General features: G+C 43.9%; 1 protein-coding gene across 1 annotated transcript in view; it reads right to left on the reverse strand.

Annotated features, from left to right (window-relative positions):
- Positions 1 to 284: 284 nt before the first annotated feature.
- The window catches only part of pde11a (phosphodiesterase 11a), a gene marked incomplete at both ends in the record, with an annotated part of 59,707 nt that continues 38,445 nt past the window's right edge, over positions 285 to 21,546 (reverse strand). Inside the window, 13 exons of the mRNA XM_080752796.1 lie at positions 285 to 295; positions 1,050 to 1,281; positions 4,141 to 4,224; positions 5,848 to 5,922; positions 6,942 to 7,005; positions 8,231 to 8,308; positions 8,640 to 8,740; positions 10,680 to 10,770; positions 12,502 to 12,611; positions 14,318 to 14,425; positions 15,557 to 15,703; positions 18,649 to 18,699; positions 21,203 to 21,295. Coding sequence (XP_080608922.1) covers positions 285 to 295; positions 1,050 to 1,281; positions 4,141 to 4,224; positions 5,848 to 5,922; positions 6,942 to 7,005; positions 8,231 to 8,308; positions 8,640 to 8,740; positions 10,680 to 10,770; positions 12,502 to 12,611; positions 14,318 to 14,425; positions 15,557 to 15,703; positions 18,649 to 18,699; positions 21,203 to 21,295 — 1,245 coding nt within the window. The remainder of the gene's footprint in view (positions 296 to 1,049; positions 1,282 to 4,140; positions 4,225 to 5,847; positions 5,923 to 6,941; positions 7,006 to 8,230; positions 8,309 to 8,639; positions 8,741 to 10,679; positions 10,771 to 12,501; positions 12,612 to 14,317; positions 14,426 to 15,556; positions 15,704 to 18,648; positions 18,700 to 21,202; positions 21,296 to 21,546) is intronic.

The raw sequence follows: 21,546 nt of genomic DNA on the forward strand, positions 1-21,546 counted from the left end.
TGTGTGTGTGTGTGTGTGTGTGTGTGTGTGTGTGTGTGCATTGCAGTGTGTGTATGTGAACTTACAGTATACATGTACAGTACGTGTGCAGACAGCAAGTGAGATTATTTTATCAAAAAATGGGGCAGAGCAAAATTCCCTATGGAAAACTGTTAATGCTCTATGGTTAAAATGGGGTAAAGAAGACATATTGCATTAGCTAGTTGTAATAACTGCAAAATACGTCATGGTGCCGCATGGATTTTCAAACCATCTAATAATCTTGGTGAGGAGGCATGCATTTTTCATTTGTATCCTAAAACAAGGCACAGGAAGGGAGGGAGAGGAACACTGAATTTGCATTGTAAGCATTGCCACTGGTCCGGCTGTTCCTGCACCTTTCAGAAACTCTACACACAGGTACATACAATCCAGAGCTTATATCTTTAAACTGCACTTGCATATAACATCTCTTTCAAATCCAATAACCTATAAATACAGATTTACAAAATATTACCCCCCCCCCCCCCCCCCCCCCCACAGACAAAATGCTTGCAGGAAATAAGTATCAGTAAGAAAGCAAAAATAACACGACAGCGGGAAAATAAAAAGAAACAAAAACATTTCTCTCCGATATTCTCCATGCCTTTGTCGTGAGACTTCAATTTCCTTGGAGCAAAACTGCCACAGAACAGTTTAGTGTTCACTGGTTGTCAATGGACACAGTGGTTTGAGGATACTTTCAGACATTTACACATGTATTTATTTATCAGATGGTTGTTTAACTGCTCCAAAAAGCAGGTCAGAAACATCTCTGTGTCTCTCATCCTCAAACAGCTCTGTGTCTGTCATCCCCCAGCAACAGAGAGCACAGAAGGGGCAAGAAAACACCTCTATCATTGCGCCGCACTCAAATCTAAAGCTCATCTCTAGTAGCATAAGCGAGGAACGGAGCCCAAGAACCTCTGCATGCACTGCACTGCCTATTTTGCAGGCTGCATTTAAGAGGAAAAAGGAAAGCTAAAAGATCCGCCTGGAGATTTGCAGCAGAAGCTAGCTAGCAGGTTTACTTTGGTCTCCATCAGCACCACCACCACCTCCAACACCACAACAAGGCGTGCTAACACTGTCTGCTGCGGTGCAGCCACGAGTTTCTGTGCTTTCACCACCACTACAATGGCTCGGTGCTGGAGATACGCTCTGGGCGCGCTGTCTCTCCTTATTCAGTTCCTCCCATTTGGCCCTGTTAGCTTGGATCATGTCAACCATTGGTTGGAGTTTTGGGTTCAGCTTCACCAGAGTCTGTATAGAGGAAGAGGAACGGTTGTTTCAATGTATGGAAAAGAAAAGACAGTAATTAGCATGAAACGCAGTTCATTATTCATCATATGGACTGAAGACAAAACAAATAAAACGACACAAAGAAAGAACGCCTGGGCCTAGACAACATATTGTGATCGTTTTGATTCCTGGAGTGGCTGTTTTTTTAAGATTAGAAGCATATGTATGGCTATGATTAGTTGGCATTGTCAAGTGGCAGTGTTGAGCTATAAATTGTAATGCCGTCACATGAAATACTGGCTTTCATGCAACATTAATTAATTGCTTTAGAGACAAGGGGATTCTGTTCTCTCTTAACACATTATTTTTAGTTTCCTTACAATCTATTGGTTTTCCAAGAAAGGCTGTAATTAGTTCTCATATCATTATGCCTTCATACTATATGGACATAGAAAAGAGGAGGCACAACCCATACTTGATTTATTCTTTTATAGTACCTAGGTGATGAGTAGTTGGCTATTCTAACTACTGTAATGGAGTTAATGGAGGTATAAAACAGAGAGAGAATGTGAATTCTATTAAAAGCTACCAACTAACTGACTGACTGACTGACTGACTGAGAGTGATTCACTTGAACAAAACGGCCATATTTGCTGGGGGGCAGAGCAAGAAAAGAGTGGTGGGGTTCATAAGTCATGACATCATCGGTATGTACAAAAACAGGCTAATGGCCACTTCATATGGAATCCATAATGGTTTCTGGAGAGTGTGTTCAAAAGTACACTTCTGACTGTAAAACTGTTCTACTTCAGAGCAGTAAAACAACATGCATTCCTCCTATAAAATGACAGGCGGAACCAATGCCAGATTGTTGCTGTTTTGGTTTGTAGTGCGTATACTTCTGCATTAGTCTATACGGTGAAATTACCGTGAATTAAATGAACACAGGACTTCACAGTGTATGTGGGCAGCAGAATTTTCAGTTGTGTGTGCACACTGTGTGGCCTACAAGGAGTTGTACCTTCCACAATTTGAGATTGTTTACTATAGACCACCCCCCTGGATCACCTTAATCTAATCTAGCCTTCTGCTTAACAGAGGGGGATTTTATAAAGAAGGCTGACATTGTTTTTTCTCTCTCCCTGCGGGTCTACAGATGCACATAGGACTGAGCCTCCACCGCATCGCAATTCCAACACAGATGTAAAAGGGAGAGGGAGACTGCGTTGTCTAGCGGACTTTGAAAATGGAAGGTTACATAATGGGGGATTAATATTCCACACAGTAGCGAGCTACCACCCGAAGAACGAGATCAGTGAGATCAAGGAGATCAAGGAGCGCGGATCCCTTCCTCCCACAGACAAAAACCCTGCTGCCACCTCTGAACTTCCTATATGCCTCCCCCCCCCCCCATCACCAGTTTAATTGGCAGCCTCGTCGTGAGCTTGCAATTTGCAATTCTCAAAACATTTGCACTTACAGGGTGCCCCGGTGTGGCAGAGCGGAGGCAGAGCCCCACACAGAGAATATAATCCTTTGCTGCTTTTCATCTGCAACTACACAGGCAGCAATAACAATGACAGAACAAAGCGACTCTAACTGCCCATGTTGATCTCGGAATTATCCAATGGATTCAATTATCTCCCTGTGAATTTCTTCACTTGTGGTTAAGAGCAATAATGACAATATGATATCAGTAGGAAAACGATTGATTAAGCGTGACCGTGTGAAACCGATCATACGTCTACTGCACCGAAAGAACGGATTTGTCCTTGAGCCTTCTCACAGCCCCCATCAAGTTGACTTGTTTCTTTTCATCTCTATATCATTAACAGACCTTATCTGTCAATAGCCTTGATCTCCTCAGGAAATCAGCCTTCCTCTGCCTCCCACACAGTCACCGTCTCAGGGCAGGGGAGGGGCAGGTGAGCCTTCCTTGACGTCACCATCTGGCGAGCACAGCGCGCTCACAGACGAACACATGCACCTTCTTTTCAGTCCCTCCTTTCTCCAGCATTGTGTAGCGAAGCTTAAAATACAGTGCCTCACTGAAGGGCTTTATCCCTACTAACGTCACAGTGCCATTCACACACTCCACTGCCTCGTTTTCTCGCGATCAGGAATAGAACGTTAAATCCTGTATTCAAGGCCATTAATGTGGCCTTGATGTTATTAAAGGAATGCAAGGCAGGAATCTCTTCGAGGAAAGAATGTTGAAAGTCTGTACACAGTAAAAAAAGATGGCAATTTCACTGTACAGGCTCTGAATTAAGTTACACTGTGGGGTTTAAAGGAGTAGTTCACCCCCAAAATGACTTTTTTTCTATTGATTACTCACACCATGGAGACTTGAGTTCAATAATATTTTTTTGTATTTGTTGCATTCCTAAGACAAAAAAAATATTATAGTAAATTTACCCCAATTGATTCTGGATGGGGACTCAAATGCATGGGCTTGGATGGGGGTAAATTTACTTGACCCTAAATTTACACGGATTGATTCTGACCCAAATGCATTTCGGTCCCCATCCAGGGCCTTATTTGGGTCCCCATCCAAGCCCATGCATTTGGGTCCCCATCCAGATCCAAAGGGGGTATTGTAGCGCTTTCAAGCCCCCTTAGAGCAGTTCACGCTATGTGTGTGTGTGTGTGTGTGTATATATGTATATATATATATATATATATATATATATATATATATATATAACCACTCCTTTAATGTATGGTTTTGTTTCAATAGTTGGGTGTCAGTGTGGACAGTAGCAAATGGAAGGACAGTATCTTCTGATGTTGGAGGTGGATATTTGGCCGGTGTGGCATGGCAAAGAGAGCCTCGAGGGGTTCACAAGTTACTGTAGGACATGAATTACCAAGGATTACCTCATAAAGCGGTGCGCAGATTCCATCAATCCACTCCAGCTGAAGCCCTGGCAATTCATCCTTCCGGTTTCTGTCAAAGATGGCCTGAAACACAAACATTAAGCCTAATTTACACTGTCATACAACCATATACATTTATGAAGAAGATGATGCATTGCGTCATGCTTTTCAGTTGAAAATCATCTCACTAGACTAAGTCCCATAATTCTGCCATTTTTCATACACACCCACACACATGCTCACACAAGGGCAATGCACAAAGAAGTATATTATAGTACATTGTATAATGCCTGGTTTATACTTGGTTGCACACCAGTGTGGCGCACTGTAAAATAGCCGATCTACAAGTTCACACGCCCCTGCCGCAGCGCAGCGCTTTGTGAGCTTAAAGTAGACCAAAGCAACAGGTCAAGTGTATAGAGTTGGAAGAGGCCAGGTTCGTCGACGTACGACCACAATTGCTTGAGGCGAAGAAAGATTCTCCCTCTACTTTTGAGACAAGCAAGTTTATTTGAGCCACTTTTTCCACTCCGCAGCCTGAACTATCTTCAGAGATAGTTACTGGGCTACGGCTTACAAGTTGAATATTTAATTTCCAAACACCCACACACTGAGTGGTAGAGGGTTAGACACAAGCATTGGCCCTGAGGCTACCCCGTTAGCTACATCAGAGGGGAGGTAAAGTGGCCAGGCTCCATTAGTCAACAGCCAGTAATTGCACACCAAATGCTGCTGCTTCTTCTAAAAACCTGCAACACTATTTGATTTGGCCATCAAAACAACTGGAATAAAAACAAGAGATACCCTTGGCGAACTGGCTTTGAGGACAATATAAATGCATTCTGAAAAATGAAAGGACGACTTACCCATGCAAATCTTCATATATTGGTCCTCACTAATGCGCATTATAACATGGTACCATTTTTGTCTATTCACTCTGTGTCTCAGAGGAGGACTGTGGACAATTCAGAAACCGGCCTATTAGTGTCATCATCGATGGGAAATCCAAGCGAATAGAAATTGGAGGATTTTTATTCCTGGAAAATGAGCATGCTATAATGGAAGCCAATGTGCTCACGTTAATAAAAAATATATATATATCATGAAGGGAGGACCAATTATGAACGTAGGTTGAAAATGGGTGAAGTTGTCCTTTAAGACCATAGCTATATTTTAGTTTTGTTTTAATGATTATGATTATTAGTTTAGCATTCTGGTAAAGTACATTGGCCACAGCATGAACAGCCTAGTCCCGTTTACGTAATATAATAGTAGAATGTGTGATGACATGCTGTTATTACCTTTGGGTAAATGCAAAGGTCAGAGTTTGCCGTGTTTTGAGTAAGAAGCTTGCACAAGAGAGGGCAGGCTGAAGGAGAGACGTGTGTTAAATGGTCCAAAGATCGCTCTAGGCACAGTGGAGGGACAGCAGAGCTACTAGGCTGACAGCTCACCTCGCTCACATTGTGTGACGCAAGCTCTTGTGTAACTAATGCAACTATGGCTCTGTGTAACTCGCCTGCCACACATAAGCAGTCGGCTAGCAGAAGCACGGAGAATAACATTGGGCAGGCCGCTGTGAAGGACTTGCTGTGTATACCACGGCCGACTATATATAGCTGTGAGAGGCCGTATCTTCTGAGCGGTAGAGGGGTGAAACATACCATGCATAAACACAATGCCAGGGATGCTTTCATGTATACTCACAGAAGGGGTGAGCTTCAGCTCAGATCTCTCTCGGTCTCCCTGTTCAAAGAACTCATTGGTCACCAACTCTGCTACCTGGCAAGAGAGGGGGAAAAAACTCAGGTGAATGATTTCAGAATCATGCTGTCTGGTTAGTTAGTATGTGTTGAACATTTGAAATGTAATCGAATCAAGTGAAATACATTTGGAGCTAGTGTGCAACGCGTTCTTTTCTCTTGTTATACGATAAGAAAACGCACAAATGTAACCAAATGAACACTCACAAGTCTTTTTGGTTAAATTTGTACATTCTTAGTGGCATGTGTGTTCTCTTTCAATATTTGTATTAGATTTTTGACATTTATGTGTATTGTGTACACATAACAAGGACATATAGTGCCGCGAGCTTGTAGATCTGCTTTTTTTCTATCTTGAAAATGTGTGCACGTCTTTGAATATTTCAAATCCTTCTAAGGTTTTTTGAAAAAAATGTTTCTATGTCAGTGGTGCTCAAACTTTTTCACGTGAAGGACCCCCAAAATGACATGTATTTGGCCACGGACCCCCTTCTCAAAATATTTAGTTCCAGGGACCCCCCAGAAGCAAAGTTTGAGCTACAAATGTTTGCTTAAAAAATACATATATTCAAAGATTTACACACATTTTCACGACTTTTCAAAAATAGCAGATCTACAAGCTCGCAGCGCGACACTCGGTCCCGCGCTGTGAGCTTGTATATCTGCTATTTTTCAATAGCTAAAGTATAAAATAATTAAGGCCCCTCCACCTTGGGCCCTAGTAACCCCCCCCCCCCCCCCCCTCCCTTGTGACGCCCCTGACCAACACATAAATAAATAAAATACAACAAGACAGAATCAACAACAAGCCAGCATCCAACAATAGTTTCAACATTTACAGTTAGGGCTGGGACTCGATTAAAAAAAGAAACATTCCAATCAGAGGATTTGTTATTAACCAATTGAAGTCACGTGTGTTAACGCACATTTTGGTTGCACTCGCTGGCAGTGTGATGCCTGATTTCTACGTAGTTGGAGCAAGGGTGTTGCGCAATTGAGTATAAATCAAGCCTGACTAATTTCGCCTGCATCTCTCACCTTGCGGGATATTTCCCAAGGTTTGGTGACAGCCCCCAGATCACACGCTGTCATCAGCATAGATCTGAGGAGAAATTAGACACCATGGTGTTACTAAACCTCACCCACTAAATTAATCTCACAAACACATCTCAAACAACTCAATTTCAACACGACCAATAAAGCGCTACTTTGTCGCATAGCAAAAATAGCAATCTGCAAGCCTAAAAGGCGTGTATTGTGAGCTTTTGCTGTTTTGGAAAATGTTGACATTTCTTGAAAAACACAACAGTTAAATTATTTAGGAGTTAGTTTTGAATTATTTTTGGAAAATGTCAAATATAATGACAGGTAAAAAAAAAAAGGATACCAGGTGGTTAAAAATAAAATAAAAATCATTATATTAATATTTTGTAGTAATTGTGAGATGGGTGCATCGGTTCTCAAATCCATAGGAATAGAGAATATTGTGATATTCTCACTTGTGATGAAACGGGTGAGAACCACTGAACTTGCTGTTACTATACCGGCAGTGGTGTAAAGTAACTAAGTACAACTGTACTGTACCGGACGTATTTGTACGTTACTTGGGTATTTCCAATTTCCAATACTTTTACTTCTACTCCGCTACATCTTGGATCCAAATATTGTACTTTTACTCCACAACATTTATTTGAAAACTTTAGTAAGGGTGCCCTGCCCTCACACCAAAATACCTAGAGTGAAATCCGCCAATGCATTTCAATGAGAATGGAGCCAGTAGAGGATTTCTGCAAAAAAGGCTCCATTCTCATTGAAATGTATTGGCGGATTCCACTCTAGGTATTTTGGTGTGAGGGCTTACTAGTTACTTTGAAGATAAATGAACATAAATGAACCACTTTAGCCCTATTTTATACCGTGGCTATTTGAAAATAGCCGATCTACGAGCTTGTAGATCTGCTATTTTCAAACATTTTGTACTTTTACTTTTAGGACTTTAAGTACTTTCTGATGCCAATACTTTTGTACTTATTAGTACATTTTGAATTCCAGACTTTTACTTGTAAGGGTGCCCTCACACCAAAATACCTATGAGATTGGAATCCGCGTTCCGCCAATGCATTTCAATGAGAGTGAAGCGGTTTCATGCCAGCAGAGGATTTCTGCAAAAAACGCTCCCTTCTCATTGAAATGCATTGGCGGAACGCGGATTCCACTCTCATAGGTATTTTGGTGTGAGGGCACCCTAACAGTAAGTACTTCTCTATTGCAGTATTGATACTTTTACTTAAGTAAAGAATGCGAGTACTTTTTCCACCACTGCTTACCGGCACATGTCTCTGTGAGCCTTCACATTCCAGTTGTACTCCCCTTTGTTGACCAGATCAAAGAATGTATTCCTGTTCCTAGAGAGAGGCCAAGATGGATATTATTGGACATGCAGGTGTTAGTGCATGCTCAATCCACAAGAGGGCGATATTGCATAGAGGATTTCTATCCAGCATGCTACAAGGCAAGCCTATCATAAACAGAGCATGAGAACTAGTTCACTAGGGGTACTCAGTCACTGTGCTACGCCATAAATAAGTCAGCGCTTTTGAATCAGCCGAGGTCCTTATAGACATCTCAGCAGCGGATGATTTCACAGCTTCGCGGGCAGATGTCTTTTTGTTATTTCTACAAAGGCAATTCAAAGAAGGCGTGCGTCCGGCAGAAACAGCCAAAGAACAAACATACTCAAAGTAAAGTGTGAGATCTGTGGCCAGGATGGACTGCTTCAGCAGCTGCATGAGGTCACTGTATTCTGCCGAGGCGAGGTTCGCGAAGATGTTATGTCCCTGTGGGAGACATAGAGAGAGAGACGGCATGAGCATCAAACACAGTTGTAAGAATCGCACGGCGTGCATTGATCAACATGATGCATATATGATGATGCGGCCGATCGAGTCCTCCAATAGACATATATATATATAGGACTGTTTTAACAGAGACGGCCTCAGCTAAAGCTCCACTGCCATTCCTTTGCGAAATGTCAGCACGTTCAGTCTCCGGGTAGAGGAGACTGTCACATCAGATTGAGCTGTGGAAGAGGCAGATATGCCACTCTCTGTAGAGAGAGTGTGTGTGTGTGTGTGTGTGTGTGTGTGTGTGTGTGTGTGTGTGTGTGTGTGTGTGTGTGTGTGTGTGTGTGTGTGTGTAATGTGTGTGCGTGCGTGCACGATCGTGCACACACCACAGTCACAGGGAACACCGCCGCCGGCTCAATAAGATGAACCATCAAGAGATCAGAGGAAAAGCTCTTAATAAGTAAGCACCATCTCTCACTCCAAGCTCTCCTGTCATTAAAACGACCCTCTCTTTGTCATGTATTATACATTCATTTACCACTTACCCACTCCCCCTCTGGAGGACAGTGGGGAGGGGGCGGACTTGGATGCCTTTGGAGCGCAGAGAGAAAATAGCAGATGCTGAGGATATGGCACAGAAAAGGGACACAAGAGAGGGGGGAGGGAGGGGGGGGGAGATAATAAAGGACCGAGGGGACGAGGCCAGATGGAATGGGATGACCAATCCGGGGTCTCCCCCGCCCCATGATCTCTGAGAAGCCCAGATTAAGGGTTTTGCTCGGCGTGCCTCCGAGAGACGGAACCGGCAGCGAGCAGCTCATGTGTTCCCCGTGAAATATCCGACACCGTAAAATAGTGGAGACTATAAGAGAGTCTTCCAGTTCTCGTGCCGTCTTAATTGGAGCGGACGAAGAGAAAGAGAGGAAGTGAGGTAGGACAATGATAGAGGGTGGGTGGGTATAGCAGCGTATTAAAAAAAAGTTGAAATTTTAATTAACGGTTCCCACCGCTTGGTGGGCTGAATCTGTGGGCTCTCTTTTCCCCTTGAATTAGCCACACTATTAATTTATATGCTAATGGGACAGCGGCAGTTCATCCCCTGTATCAACAGAAACCATTATGATGTTCCAAGCAAACATTTGTCTGCTTCCTGTGTTGTCAGCGGCACCGTGATAATGAAGCTAATGGAACATGGTCTGCTATGCCATGTCCCAGCTGCTCCCACAAATGTCTTTAATTACAACCTCACTCAAACGCAGTCACCTGGCAAAACGCCTTTCTAAAGCAATTACAGTCAAATCTATCTATCGGTTATAGAATTCATTAAGGGGTGAGCATAGGACATTTGTCTAGACTGGTTTGATAATAGCAAACCTATCATATCCCGGTGTTTGGCAAGAAGTGCGGGGAGGAAATGTGCGTCCTCTGGTCTCGGCGTGGTGACAGGTGTGGTCTCGTGGTCGCCAGTAGCTCGGGTTTGACCAACATCTACTGCACATAAAACCACTTGAATCCTAGCATTGCAGTTCTGGGGTTAACATTCGGCAAAAAAAATTGACCTTGTTGCGACATGTTGTGAGCTTGTAGATCAACTATTTTTAGAGGGAAACAAAGGTGTGGTTAACAACTTTCACGTTGGTGTCCATATTTTTGGGCATGTCATTATGGCAAACATTAAAAAATGTTTTTAAAGAATGTTTATTCATACATTTTTTATTTAAAGAATTCAACAATTAAAAAGAAGACACATCTAAAAGCTCACAACACGGCGCTGTATCGATGTGCTACGATGCTACAGGGTAAATAGGGCTTAAGTGGCTAACAACAAGTTGGTGGCAGATTTCGTTTGCGAGTGGCCCGCTGTGTAATCAGATGAGTACACAGCGAAACTGCATTGCAGCAGGAGGATCTAGTGAAGAACACAGTGCACCTCACTCTGCAGGATCATCACAGCATGGTTGAAGTGGTGGTGCTCCAGGGTTGCCGAGGTCCCATAAAGCAGAGAGAGGGCTGAGCCCGTCCTGACAGACAGACGCGCGCGCGCGCGTGTCACGCGCGCACGCACGCACGCACGCACGCACGCACGCACGCACGCACGCACGCACACACACACACACACACACACACACACACACACACACACACACACACACACACACACACACACACACACACACACACACACACACACACACACACACACACACACACACACACACACACACACACACACACACACACACACACACACACACACACACACAACACGCACACACACACGCACACAGGGAAAAGGGATAATATCATCAGCGCTCAACAAAAAGCAAGTGCTAAACTTCGTCGTTGTCGGGTGGAAACCTTGTACGTCCGAAACTGTTCCGTTTTGTATTTATTGTTTTAGAAATGATTCAAACTAGTGAAAATAGCTGATCTACAAGCACACAATGCCTCGCAGTGCGAGGCGTTGTGTGCTTGTAGATCAGCTATTTTCACTAGTTTTGTGCAACAGTCTCTGGTGATGAAGCAGGGCTTTAATTTGCGAGAAAAAAAAACATACAAATTTGAAACTTGGAGATACGAGGTTTCTGCCCGACAATGACGACTTGTAATTCCCTCACCAAATCACTCTGATGCACACTGGTCGCCAGAAACACATCGCACAACGTTTGTGCTCGATAATAAAGAAACCAGAGAGTCGTAATCTAAGCCGCAGCACTGAAGCGACTACATCGGCTCTCATCCCCATTCAGTGCAAATGAGTGCAAAAAAAACACACACATGGGGACTGAGCTGGCTGTGTTGTTGTAACTGGGCTGCGTGGGCAGAGAACAACAGCAACCTTAAGAAATTCAACAGCAATTTTACCTGCTGCTCTAATTGTGCTGAGACTCAGCAGTGTTTACGGTGGCTTCATTACTGTAAACAGAAGCTTATATAAGGCTTACGCAACTTGCTGCTTGACTCTCTAGATGATTTGATTTGGGGTTGAACTAACAGCAGACTGCTGCAGGTGGGCAAAACATACTATAAAGAGGATGTAGGAGGGAGGGTTGCATGCCTGTGTGTGTGACAGAGTGGCAGAGTAATAGAGGGAGAGGGAGTGAGGGGGAGGAGAGAGAGTGAGAGAAGGAGGGAGACAGGGAGAGAGAGAGAGAGAGAGAGAGAGAGAGAGAGAGAGAGAGAGAGGGAGAAGTGAAGAAAGTGGGAAAAGAGAAAGGAGACAAGGAGAGAGGGAGAGGGGAGAAAGAGGGGGATATGGGGCGAGAGACAGATGGAGAGAGAGATAGAGAGAGAGAGACAGAGACAGACAGAGGGAAAAGGAGGGAGAAATGGAGAGAGTGGGGGAGAGAAAGGGGTTAGAGAAAGAGAGCGAGGCAGAGATGAAAGGAGGGAAAGACAGGGAGAGCAGGAGACAGAGTAGGGATGGGACGATATGAACATTTCATATCACGAGTATTGTGACAAAAGAAATCGCGATTTACGATATCAAAGAGCAAAGTGATTTGGTAGAGAGGGAAAAAAGACTATCAAGTACGTATATTCTAAGTACGTTTTACCAATAGAGGGTTCAAATGGTACCGGATATGCAGCTCGGCAAATAAAAGAGGAAGTGATCCCAGTGCACGACGGAGGACGATTTCACGATAAATGAAATCCCCACGATACGATTATCATGAGTGTTTTATATCAGGATAAACGATAATATCGCTTAACGTCCCATCCCTGACACAGAGAGACAGAAGACAACCTACTTGGCCTGGAAAGCGTTATTGGTTCCTCTGTGGTCCAGGTCATGACACACACAGCCCACGATGAGCGCTAGCACCTCCACCTCCGTCAGCGTCTCCTGGAAGCCCGCCGTCTGTTTGACACACACACACACACACGAGCGTGTGCACATGCACACAAACACGTGCACCAGCACACACACACACACACACACACACACACGCACACAGACACTCATGCAGGCACACTCATACACAAACAGTACATGATTCAGTATCCCCGAGCAGTAACGCAGCCGCCACAGGGAGGTTTATGACTTGAATGAGGGGCTTCTAGAGCAGTTCTCAACCTGTTCAGGCCGTGAGCCCCCCAAAATAATCATATTTGAACGCTCCCCCGACCTGACAAGAACTTAGAATGTAGGAGATGAGGCATTATTACATTTTGCGGTTCCACAAATACATATTGTGAAAACAGCTGATCTACAAGCTCACAACGAGCCTGTAGATCGTCTATTTTCAAGATTTTCGCCTCTTTGTTATATTATTTGAAAATTTGGCCAATGTTTGACCAGTTTTTTGTTGATTACTTTTGTTTTGATGCAGTAATGGTCTTTTTATTTTCTCTTTCTTTCTTTTTTGAGGTATTAAAAGAAATGAGTTGAGCCAGAAGGCAAAGCTCTCTGTCTACCGAGCAATCTTCGTTCTTACTCTCACCTATGGTCATGAAGTGTATGTCATGACCGAAAGTATAAGGTCACAGTTACAAGCGGCCGAAATTAGTTTTCTCAGACGGGTGGCTGGTATCTCCCTTAGAGATAGGGTGAGAAGTTCAGTCAAAGACTGGAGTAAAAGCGCTGCTCCTACGCTTGGTAAGGAGTCAGCAACCGGTTCAGGCAACTAGTACGGATGCCTCCCGAGTGCCTTAAGAAGGTCCTCGATGCATATCACACTGGGAGGAGACCCCATGGCAGACCAAAGACTAGATAGAAGGATTATATCTCCACACTGGCCGGGGAACGCCTCGGTAAACTCCGGGAGGGAGTGGATGAAGTTTCTCAGGATAGGGAACTCTGGAAATCTCAGTTGGAACTGTTACCCCCACGACCCGATTCCAGATAAGCGGTTGAAGATGGACCCCCCCCAAAATCATGTGGGGACCCCCCCGGGGGTCCTGACCCACAGGTTGAGAAGCACTGTTCTAGAAGCCATGTGCTGAGTGAGTCACTATAGGTCACTGTTGAGATAGTGGCAAGGATAGCACAGTCCTCAGCCCACTCATTAAAACACATGGCAGGAGAGGAGAATGAGGCCCAAAACAGCTTACACGCTACTATTTCACTAGCCTCTGCCAATAATCAATTCAGATGGGAGACCATACATTAATGCTGTGCTTGATTAAATGAACTACTGTGGCGCTCGTGGAAGTGCATGCTTTTGTGTGTGTGTCTGTGTGTGTCTGTGTGTCTGTGTGTGTGTCTGTGAGTGCGTGCGTGCGTGCGTGCGTGCGTGCGTGCGTGCGTGTGTGTTCATGCATGTGTGCACGTTGCCCTGCGGAAATGATAAAGTAAAAAGCTCCAGGAACTGCACGAGAGCAATTCTCTGGGGACTCTATTCAAGCAAACATCTACACAGCATCTGCTGTTTGTATGCTTAGTAAGACACAAGGTTGTTAAGTTGAACCACAAATAAATTGCAGGCAAGGCAAAGAGAAATCAGTAATTAAAGAACAGAGCAAATATAAGGGCAGCCCAGCGTGCACGGATAACAGGTGTGCCGATTTAATATTATATAATAGCTGATATGACACTAATACGGAGTGAGCGTGTTCCATATTCACCGTTAGCATGGCGAACATGCACTGGCACACGTTGAAGGCGTGCCTCCAGTTGTGGTACAGGACCATGCGGTAGTTCTTTCTGACAGTCAGCAGCCATCTGCACAGCGTCTGGAGAGCAAGGACAACATGTATGTCTATTAACCACATTAACCCTCTATTGACCATATTAACACCATGGCCATCTTGGATCACATGACCACATGGGGTGGCAACGCAGCCAATCAGAAGCTTCCGAGGGTGGGTCATGCCTTACCCAACAGCTTCTGATTGGCTGCGTTGCCACCCCATGTGGTCATGTGATCCAAGATGGCCGCAGTGTGAATAAGGTCAATCCACCTGTTTCCGCAAGCATGATTTTTTTTTCCGTAACGGCTATCTGGCAAGCCCCACCCTGGCAGCGTGTGATTGGTCTGCAGGAGTCCAAGGCACTACAGTCCCTTTGAGCCGCATTGTCGCTATGTCTACATATTATCTTTTTAACAACCCAACTCTACCCCTAACCCTAACATCCGTGGGGTGTAGCCAGAAAAAGTGGCACGACCGGGATACAAACCCAGGGCACATGGATTGGAATCCTAGAGACCAATCCACCAAGCCACAATGGCAGGTGCTGGAAACGGCATTATGTCTGTATTAGTAGGGGAGGAGAAGCCTCGCGTAGGGGAGGGGCCTCGCGAGGCTGCCACTCAAATGACGCCTGGCCAATCACAGCGCGTTTTTTCCGGGACTTGCCAGATTGCTGTTACATTTAGATATCACGCTTTCCACAAGACTTTACTGTAGCATTTTCTGCGGGACACTTCCGGTTAACAGCAGACATAGAAGCTCACGTCGCGTCGCAGATGCGACCGTTGTGAGCTTGTAGATCAAACTCGGCTGCGACGCCGGAAATGCCGCTCGCCTTCTGCGCAATGCACGATGGGATGTTGGAAAGTTGTGGATAGGCTTCTTGGTTCACTAGAGTCCCACAGGGTTCTATACTTGTGTGTCTATACTTGTGTTTTTTCGCTCTACATTAAATATTTATATCCTTTTTTCCCAAGCTTTGGACCAATTCACCTAAATCTGAAACACGTCCAAAAGACTTGAAAGGGGGCATTCAGATACAGATACACACACACACACACACACACACACACACACACACACACACACACACACACACACACGTAGAGAAAGAGATACTGTACATGCAGGCAGACAAAGACCGTGAAGACCCAGAGACTTCAGAGATCTCACCTCATAATCAATCTTGAACTTCTGCACAATGCCCAGTTCCATGAACATTCTCAGAGCCGCCGTTATCATGGCGTCCACGTCCAGAGAAAAATCATCAAAGGAAAGCAGATCGATGCCCAGCTCGCAAACAAGAGGAATGTTAGCGGCCTGTTATGGAGAAGGCACGAGAAAAAAAAAAAAAAAAAACAGAGTGCAGGAAAGAGGAAATGTGAGTTCAGAGAGAGGAAACACAAGAGCTGAGAGAGGCAGAGGTCAGAGGTCAGACACTATGAAGTGGGAGAGACGTGGAAACATGCTAATTAAGACTCAGAGGACTCATTCAGAAAAAAAATGTTCTGATTAATGAGGACTCTTTACCAGAGGAGATGACTGTTGTATACTCTCGAAGCTCATTGACCAAATCTTAACTGTAGTCATCAATGACTTTTCTGAACACAGGAAAAAAACTGAAAAAAAACAGTGATTCCTATTAAACATATTTGTGCTCAACCAACCTTTACAGCGGTCTTTAGGGAGCTCTAATGAGCACAGGATCAAACTGTGCAGACCCCGCAGCACACCATGTCCAGTCAGCATGCAGATTAGAATTCAAACCACTGCATAGATAGAGCCTTATCTTATGGCCTGCCATTCTCCACAGGGCAAACGGCTCCACAAGTTAACCGAAACATTCCTTTCTCTGCTCATACACAACACCAGATATGTCATATCATATCATAGGCCTCAAACAAGCTGTACGTCTTTCAGGTCAGCAGGTGGCTTATTTATTTCCTCTGCAATTCAGTACCCGGGGCTATGAATGACAGCCGGGGCTGTTTTGCCAGTGACATTTTTTTTACATTTCGGTGGAAACCTATAGCGGAGCGCACGAGCAGCCATATGTAGAGCAGTTATGAAAGGCGTGCATAAAGACAGGGAGCAGAGCGCAGAGCACACCGCTGCATGAGGGGGCTGCAAGATCACACAAGCAAGGCTGCGAAGCGGAGTTTCTTTTGCGTCGTGCTAATGGCCACGGGGGGTGGGGGAGGTGCGGAGGGAGTTGAAGGCAGTCCATAAATGTTGAAGAAAAATAGGTCATATCTACATCTGCAGAAATGTTGTGTCAATTAAGAATGAATTGTTTCCTGTTCCTCGACTGTATTAATAATGTAATGAGAGTGATTGACTATTGATTGCACTAATCCATTTCAAACAGGCCCACCACAATTAGTTTATTTTCAGCCGGGAACTGACATGGCAATTGCCTCCAGTCTCTACAAGGCATATTAATGCTCATGCCAAACTCCAGGACTTGGGAGCGATTGCAAATTGAAGACTGAGGGACATGTAATCAATTATTTTCTCTGTTGCCAAAGATTTTCTTCCCATTTCCCATTTGAAGGTAATGAGTGCCAACATTCCAATTAGAAATAGTTCTCTTAATTAAGGGCTCTACAAGTGAACCAGTTGCATTCTGAACTAAATACGGTCTAGGATCTGATCTGCCTATGGTTAGGTTTTATGCACCAAATGTTTCTGCATCTTACTATACATAAGTGCCTGGGTAAATCATTAGAGTCTATTCTTGTATACAATAGGGTCTCCATCGAATATCATTTATAAAATGGTCGACTTGGAAGTGTCCTTTGAGACACTTTTCTGTTTTATAATGAAGATGCCCCACTGCTACGTTGTTATGTTGGTTATCAACATAAACATTTGGGAACAATTATTTCCGCGAAGCTATAGAGCATCGCAGTTGAAGCCCCACCCCGTCCTCACTCTGGTGTCGGAAGCGTTTTCCGCATTCATTTCTTCCATAGACATTTCATAAAGTATTATTTAAACGTTTTTAAACCTTGGACAAAGCCACCTCGGCTGGAGAGGGATCATGTCAATATTCACATTTTTTTGAATGCAAAGATTAATTAGAAAGCTGAAAAAAGGACAGGGTACAAGACTGTGTACATCATTATTTTTAAAATCGCGGAAACTACACTCCCAGAATGCCTTGCGAATGTTGTTGTTGTTTCCTGAAATACAGCCCTTAAATCACGCTCAGTTTAGTTGTCCAGGCCAGCATATGGCCTGAAATGTAGTGATTGTCATCTCTGTGGACTCTGTTATCGTCATCTTTAACACAGTGCATCATATTTGTAAAAGAAAGTATTCGCTCACGCAGTTCTGCTGATGTGCAATAATCTGCCGGGCAGACAGGGGGCAGTAAGCTACTTCCGCGGTAACCGCAAGATATGTGAAAGAAGAAGAAGCTAGACCAATCACAGACGTCGTTTTTACGTTTAGCAGCATGGGAAATGCAGTTCTTCTCCGTGCGATCTTGATTAAAACGTGTTTTTAATAAAACTAGAGTGATTGCATACATACTCGGGGGTTCTACAGGAGCATATGGAACCATTTTACAACCACCAGCCTAGTGGTAAGTGTACATTGAATTGCTACGACTTTGTGGCTGATAATGAAAAATCCTATGGTAAATATGAATGGCCAGCTTGCTTCCGACACCTCACTGCGATGCTCTATAATACACTCTGTGACACTGTGATATATCATATTATGATCGGCATTAAAGCCATGATATAATCACAATATAGCACCACCACCTGAACATGATTGTTTAAGTAATATTATGACATGAATCTATATCATTACAATTATATCTTCTGCAAATGTACAGTCCATTTTCTGAACATTATTATTATGTTATGAGCCAGTGGACTGTCTAGACTTGGTTTATGGACCCAGATAAATCTGTGAACATGAGGAATAATGAACTGTCACTTTATGGATATTGTGAAATCACACATTTCTTCCAGGGCTATGGGTACTGCACATAATCTAGATCAAGAACTGTTAGCTCTGAAATAAAGTTCATTTAGGTGTAAAATCTCAAACACAAAGTCCACAAACACTCCTATTCATTATCGGTGCAACAGCACTAAGATTATCCCTTGATGGCATTGCAGATTAGTGGTGCATGGCCTTCTGGGTTCTTGCTATGGGAGTGGGATATTAATGACCACAAAGGTAGAAAGCTGTTCCATAAGCTGCTCTGCTGATATAAAAGTAATGTGCAAAACAGTAATATCCTTTACCTTAAATTTGTCAACTTCAGTCTTGGAACAAGTGGCATGATAGGACAGTACCTGCAAGAAAAGAGTTACGTGTTTTAAGTGTGTATTTTATCTAAAACAAAATCTAAAATGTTCATGATTAGAAAGATGCAATGATTTTTCTAAGTAATTTCATGAATAAATAAAAGAAAATCTAAGACATTACATAAATTAGAAAACGAATGTTTAAGAAGTAGTGAAAATAGTTCATCTACAAGCTCACAATGCAGGGCGAAGTGACTCGTTGTAGGCTTGTAGCTATTTTCACTAGTTTGGGTCCCGGGCAAACATCCAATTTATCTTTTGGGTCACGGGCTAAAGTTTGGAAACCACTGTTTTAGACCAAATTTGAAAATACAGCACAGCACAATTACTGCATATCAATGGACAGCAAGAAATTGGGGTTCCACCGGGATCAAGAATGCTAGCGGAGATAGTCAGCTCTGAATCCATCTCTACAGTTACCTCGTTTCCTGGGAGGCATGCGTACCTTGCACAGATGTGCACTTTATTTAACAAAAAACATAAAATGTTTATTCAGCGATTCCATAAGCAATGCATCTCTCTAGATCCACGGGTCTCTCTGGGCAGTGCCAGCAGAAATGGAACACTAGAAAACTCCCAGCATGATTATGAGCCTGAACAGTGCTGAAAAGCTATAGGCTATATATCCAATTAAAACACAAAGAACAATACAAAATAGTCAGAATGACTTGTTGTGTTTCACTCAAAGTCCTGCGGATGACAATTTTTAAACAGATGATAACGTACTCCATCCACCATGGCTTGCCAACTTGGATGGCACACTTGTTGATAGACAAGGTCATCGGCTGCTTGGCATGAGCACTTGCTCACCTAGCAGCTCGCTCAGGCATGCTTCATGAGCCTCAATATGATTCTATTGAAAGGCGATCAAAGGCTAGAGCTTATAAAGCAAACGTCGGGCAATGTCCGACATTACATAGCTAAGCGCCTCAGTGCGGCTGTAGAACTAAACACAACGCGCCTGAATTAAGTGATTGTGTAGGTGATTGTCATTACAATTTTACTGTAATCCACAAAAGTGTGACAGCTAATTCCTTGTGTCAATAAATTGTTTGTATCAGCAGTTGCCAGTTATGTTTTGATCTATGTTTGCTATAACCACACCAGACCATTTTGTTTAATTAATCCAGAACACAAGCGATTGCTATAATTTAAAGTTCTCTATAACCAGCAATGTGTGAGTGATAATTCTGTTTATCAAATATAATATATTCCAAGGCAACATCGCTCTTCCATGGGCAGAGCTTGCGCAGTCTTCTCTTAACACATGGGAAGCCAAGGTTTCTAACATTTCTAGCTGTTGCTGCTGCCGTCGTTCACTTACGCTTTAATTTTGAAGAGCCTTGGAAGCTTTGTGCGTGTGCACGTGAGTGTCCACTGACGATTGAGGAGGATAATCCATTTGTTTACAAACGCTCGCGAAACTAAAATCCAAACCGGGGCCGACCATTGCGGTAAATTTGTTGCCGTGAAAACAGGCAGATCTCTGCTTCCCTGGCGTTCTTTGCACCTTATTCATAGATAAAGCCCTTTTTATGTTTCAGCATAGAATAGAAATCAATGCAGCCTAGATGCGCCATTTTGTCTCTCTGCGAGCTACGTTATGACGTATGGACCAGGGTCTTTCACTGACAACACAGGATGCATGCAGCTGCGTGTAACCAAGTTAACCGTTTGTCTCGTTCCTGAACAAGACAACTCCTTTTGGCACAGCGACCTCCAGTGGCCTTGTCTCGTTACTGAACGAATTTGGCCCCTTGGGTGTTAAAGGCAATGGCATCTGGCAAAGTGATTTAATTAATGTAACGACCAAACCATATAGCAACGTGGCAACGGGAATGCCCCTTGTGCCATGCTAAAACCCAAATAGTGGTATATAGCGAGTATTAGCGACTTGGACCCCAGATAGGGCCCCTTGTGTGAAAAGTTTAAACTTTGGCCTGAGGGTGGTGCCAGAGGAAAGGTCATGGTATCAATCAAACTCAATAGAGTTAAGGGGAACACACACCAGACGCGGGCGGCTGCTCAGTGTCGTGTCGCAGTATTGAGGTGCGTTAAGTGCCACGCGGTAACACCAACTGGATGCGGCGCGCTGCCGCGCGGCTCATCCATTTCCCCCGGTGGGGAAAACCTTTTCACCGCGTGGCAACGCTGGAAAAATAGAACAGCGCTGTATCGGTGCGGCAGGCGAGGCGGCAGACCCGCACTTGCCGCCGCCGTTGTGGGTTAGTTCATTGAAAATAATGGGGCAGTATGTTTTGACGCGCAGCCCATTTCCCTTTAGTCCTCTAGTCCAGCGGTTCTCAACCTGTGGGTCGGGACACCCAGGAGGGTCACCAAATTATTTTGGGGGGTCCCCAGATGATTAACTTAATGTGCAACGCTGTTTTCTCACTCAACAGTAAACAAACCAACATAATGTTTAAGTGTATCACCCTGCAAGTTCATGCAATAAAGATAAAAATGTGCTCTTCAAGTGGCTTGTTCTTACATCCAGAGCCACTGACTGCTTGGCCCAAGACTTCTTGACTTGGTCGTACATGATGGTGTTGTTGATTCCCAGACCACAGAAGATCACAAATGCCTGAGGAGAGAATGACACGACTGATCAGTTATACATTAAACCAGGGGTCTTCAATGTTTTTCAGGTCAAGGACCCCCTAGCTGCAAAAGAGATTAAGCAGGGACCCCCCACTACACTACTATGTTGTAAACCTTTTCATAGATTCTCATATAGCTTCATAGACTTGTTTGACACACATTATATTTTCTATTAATATGTTGTATTCATGGTGTGTATTTTCAGACCTTTTAAACCCTCAATATTTAATCAAC

The sequence above is a fragment of the Nannobrachium achirus genome, assembly GCF_963921795.1.
Source record: "Nannobrachium achirus genome assembly, chromosome: 22".
Lineage (NCBI taxonomy): Eukaryota > Metazoa > Chordata > Actinopteri > Myctophiformes > Myctophidae > Nannobrachium > Nannobrachium achirus.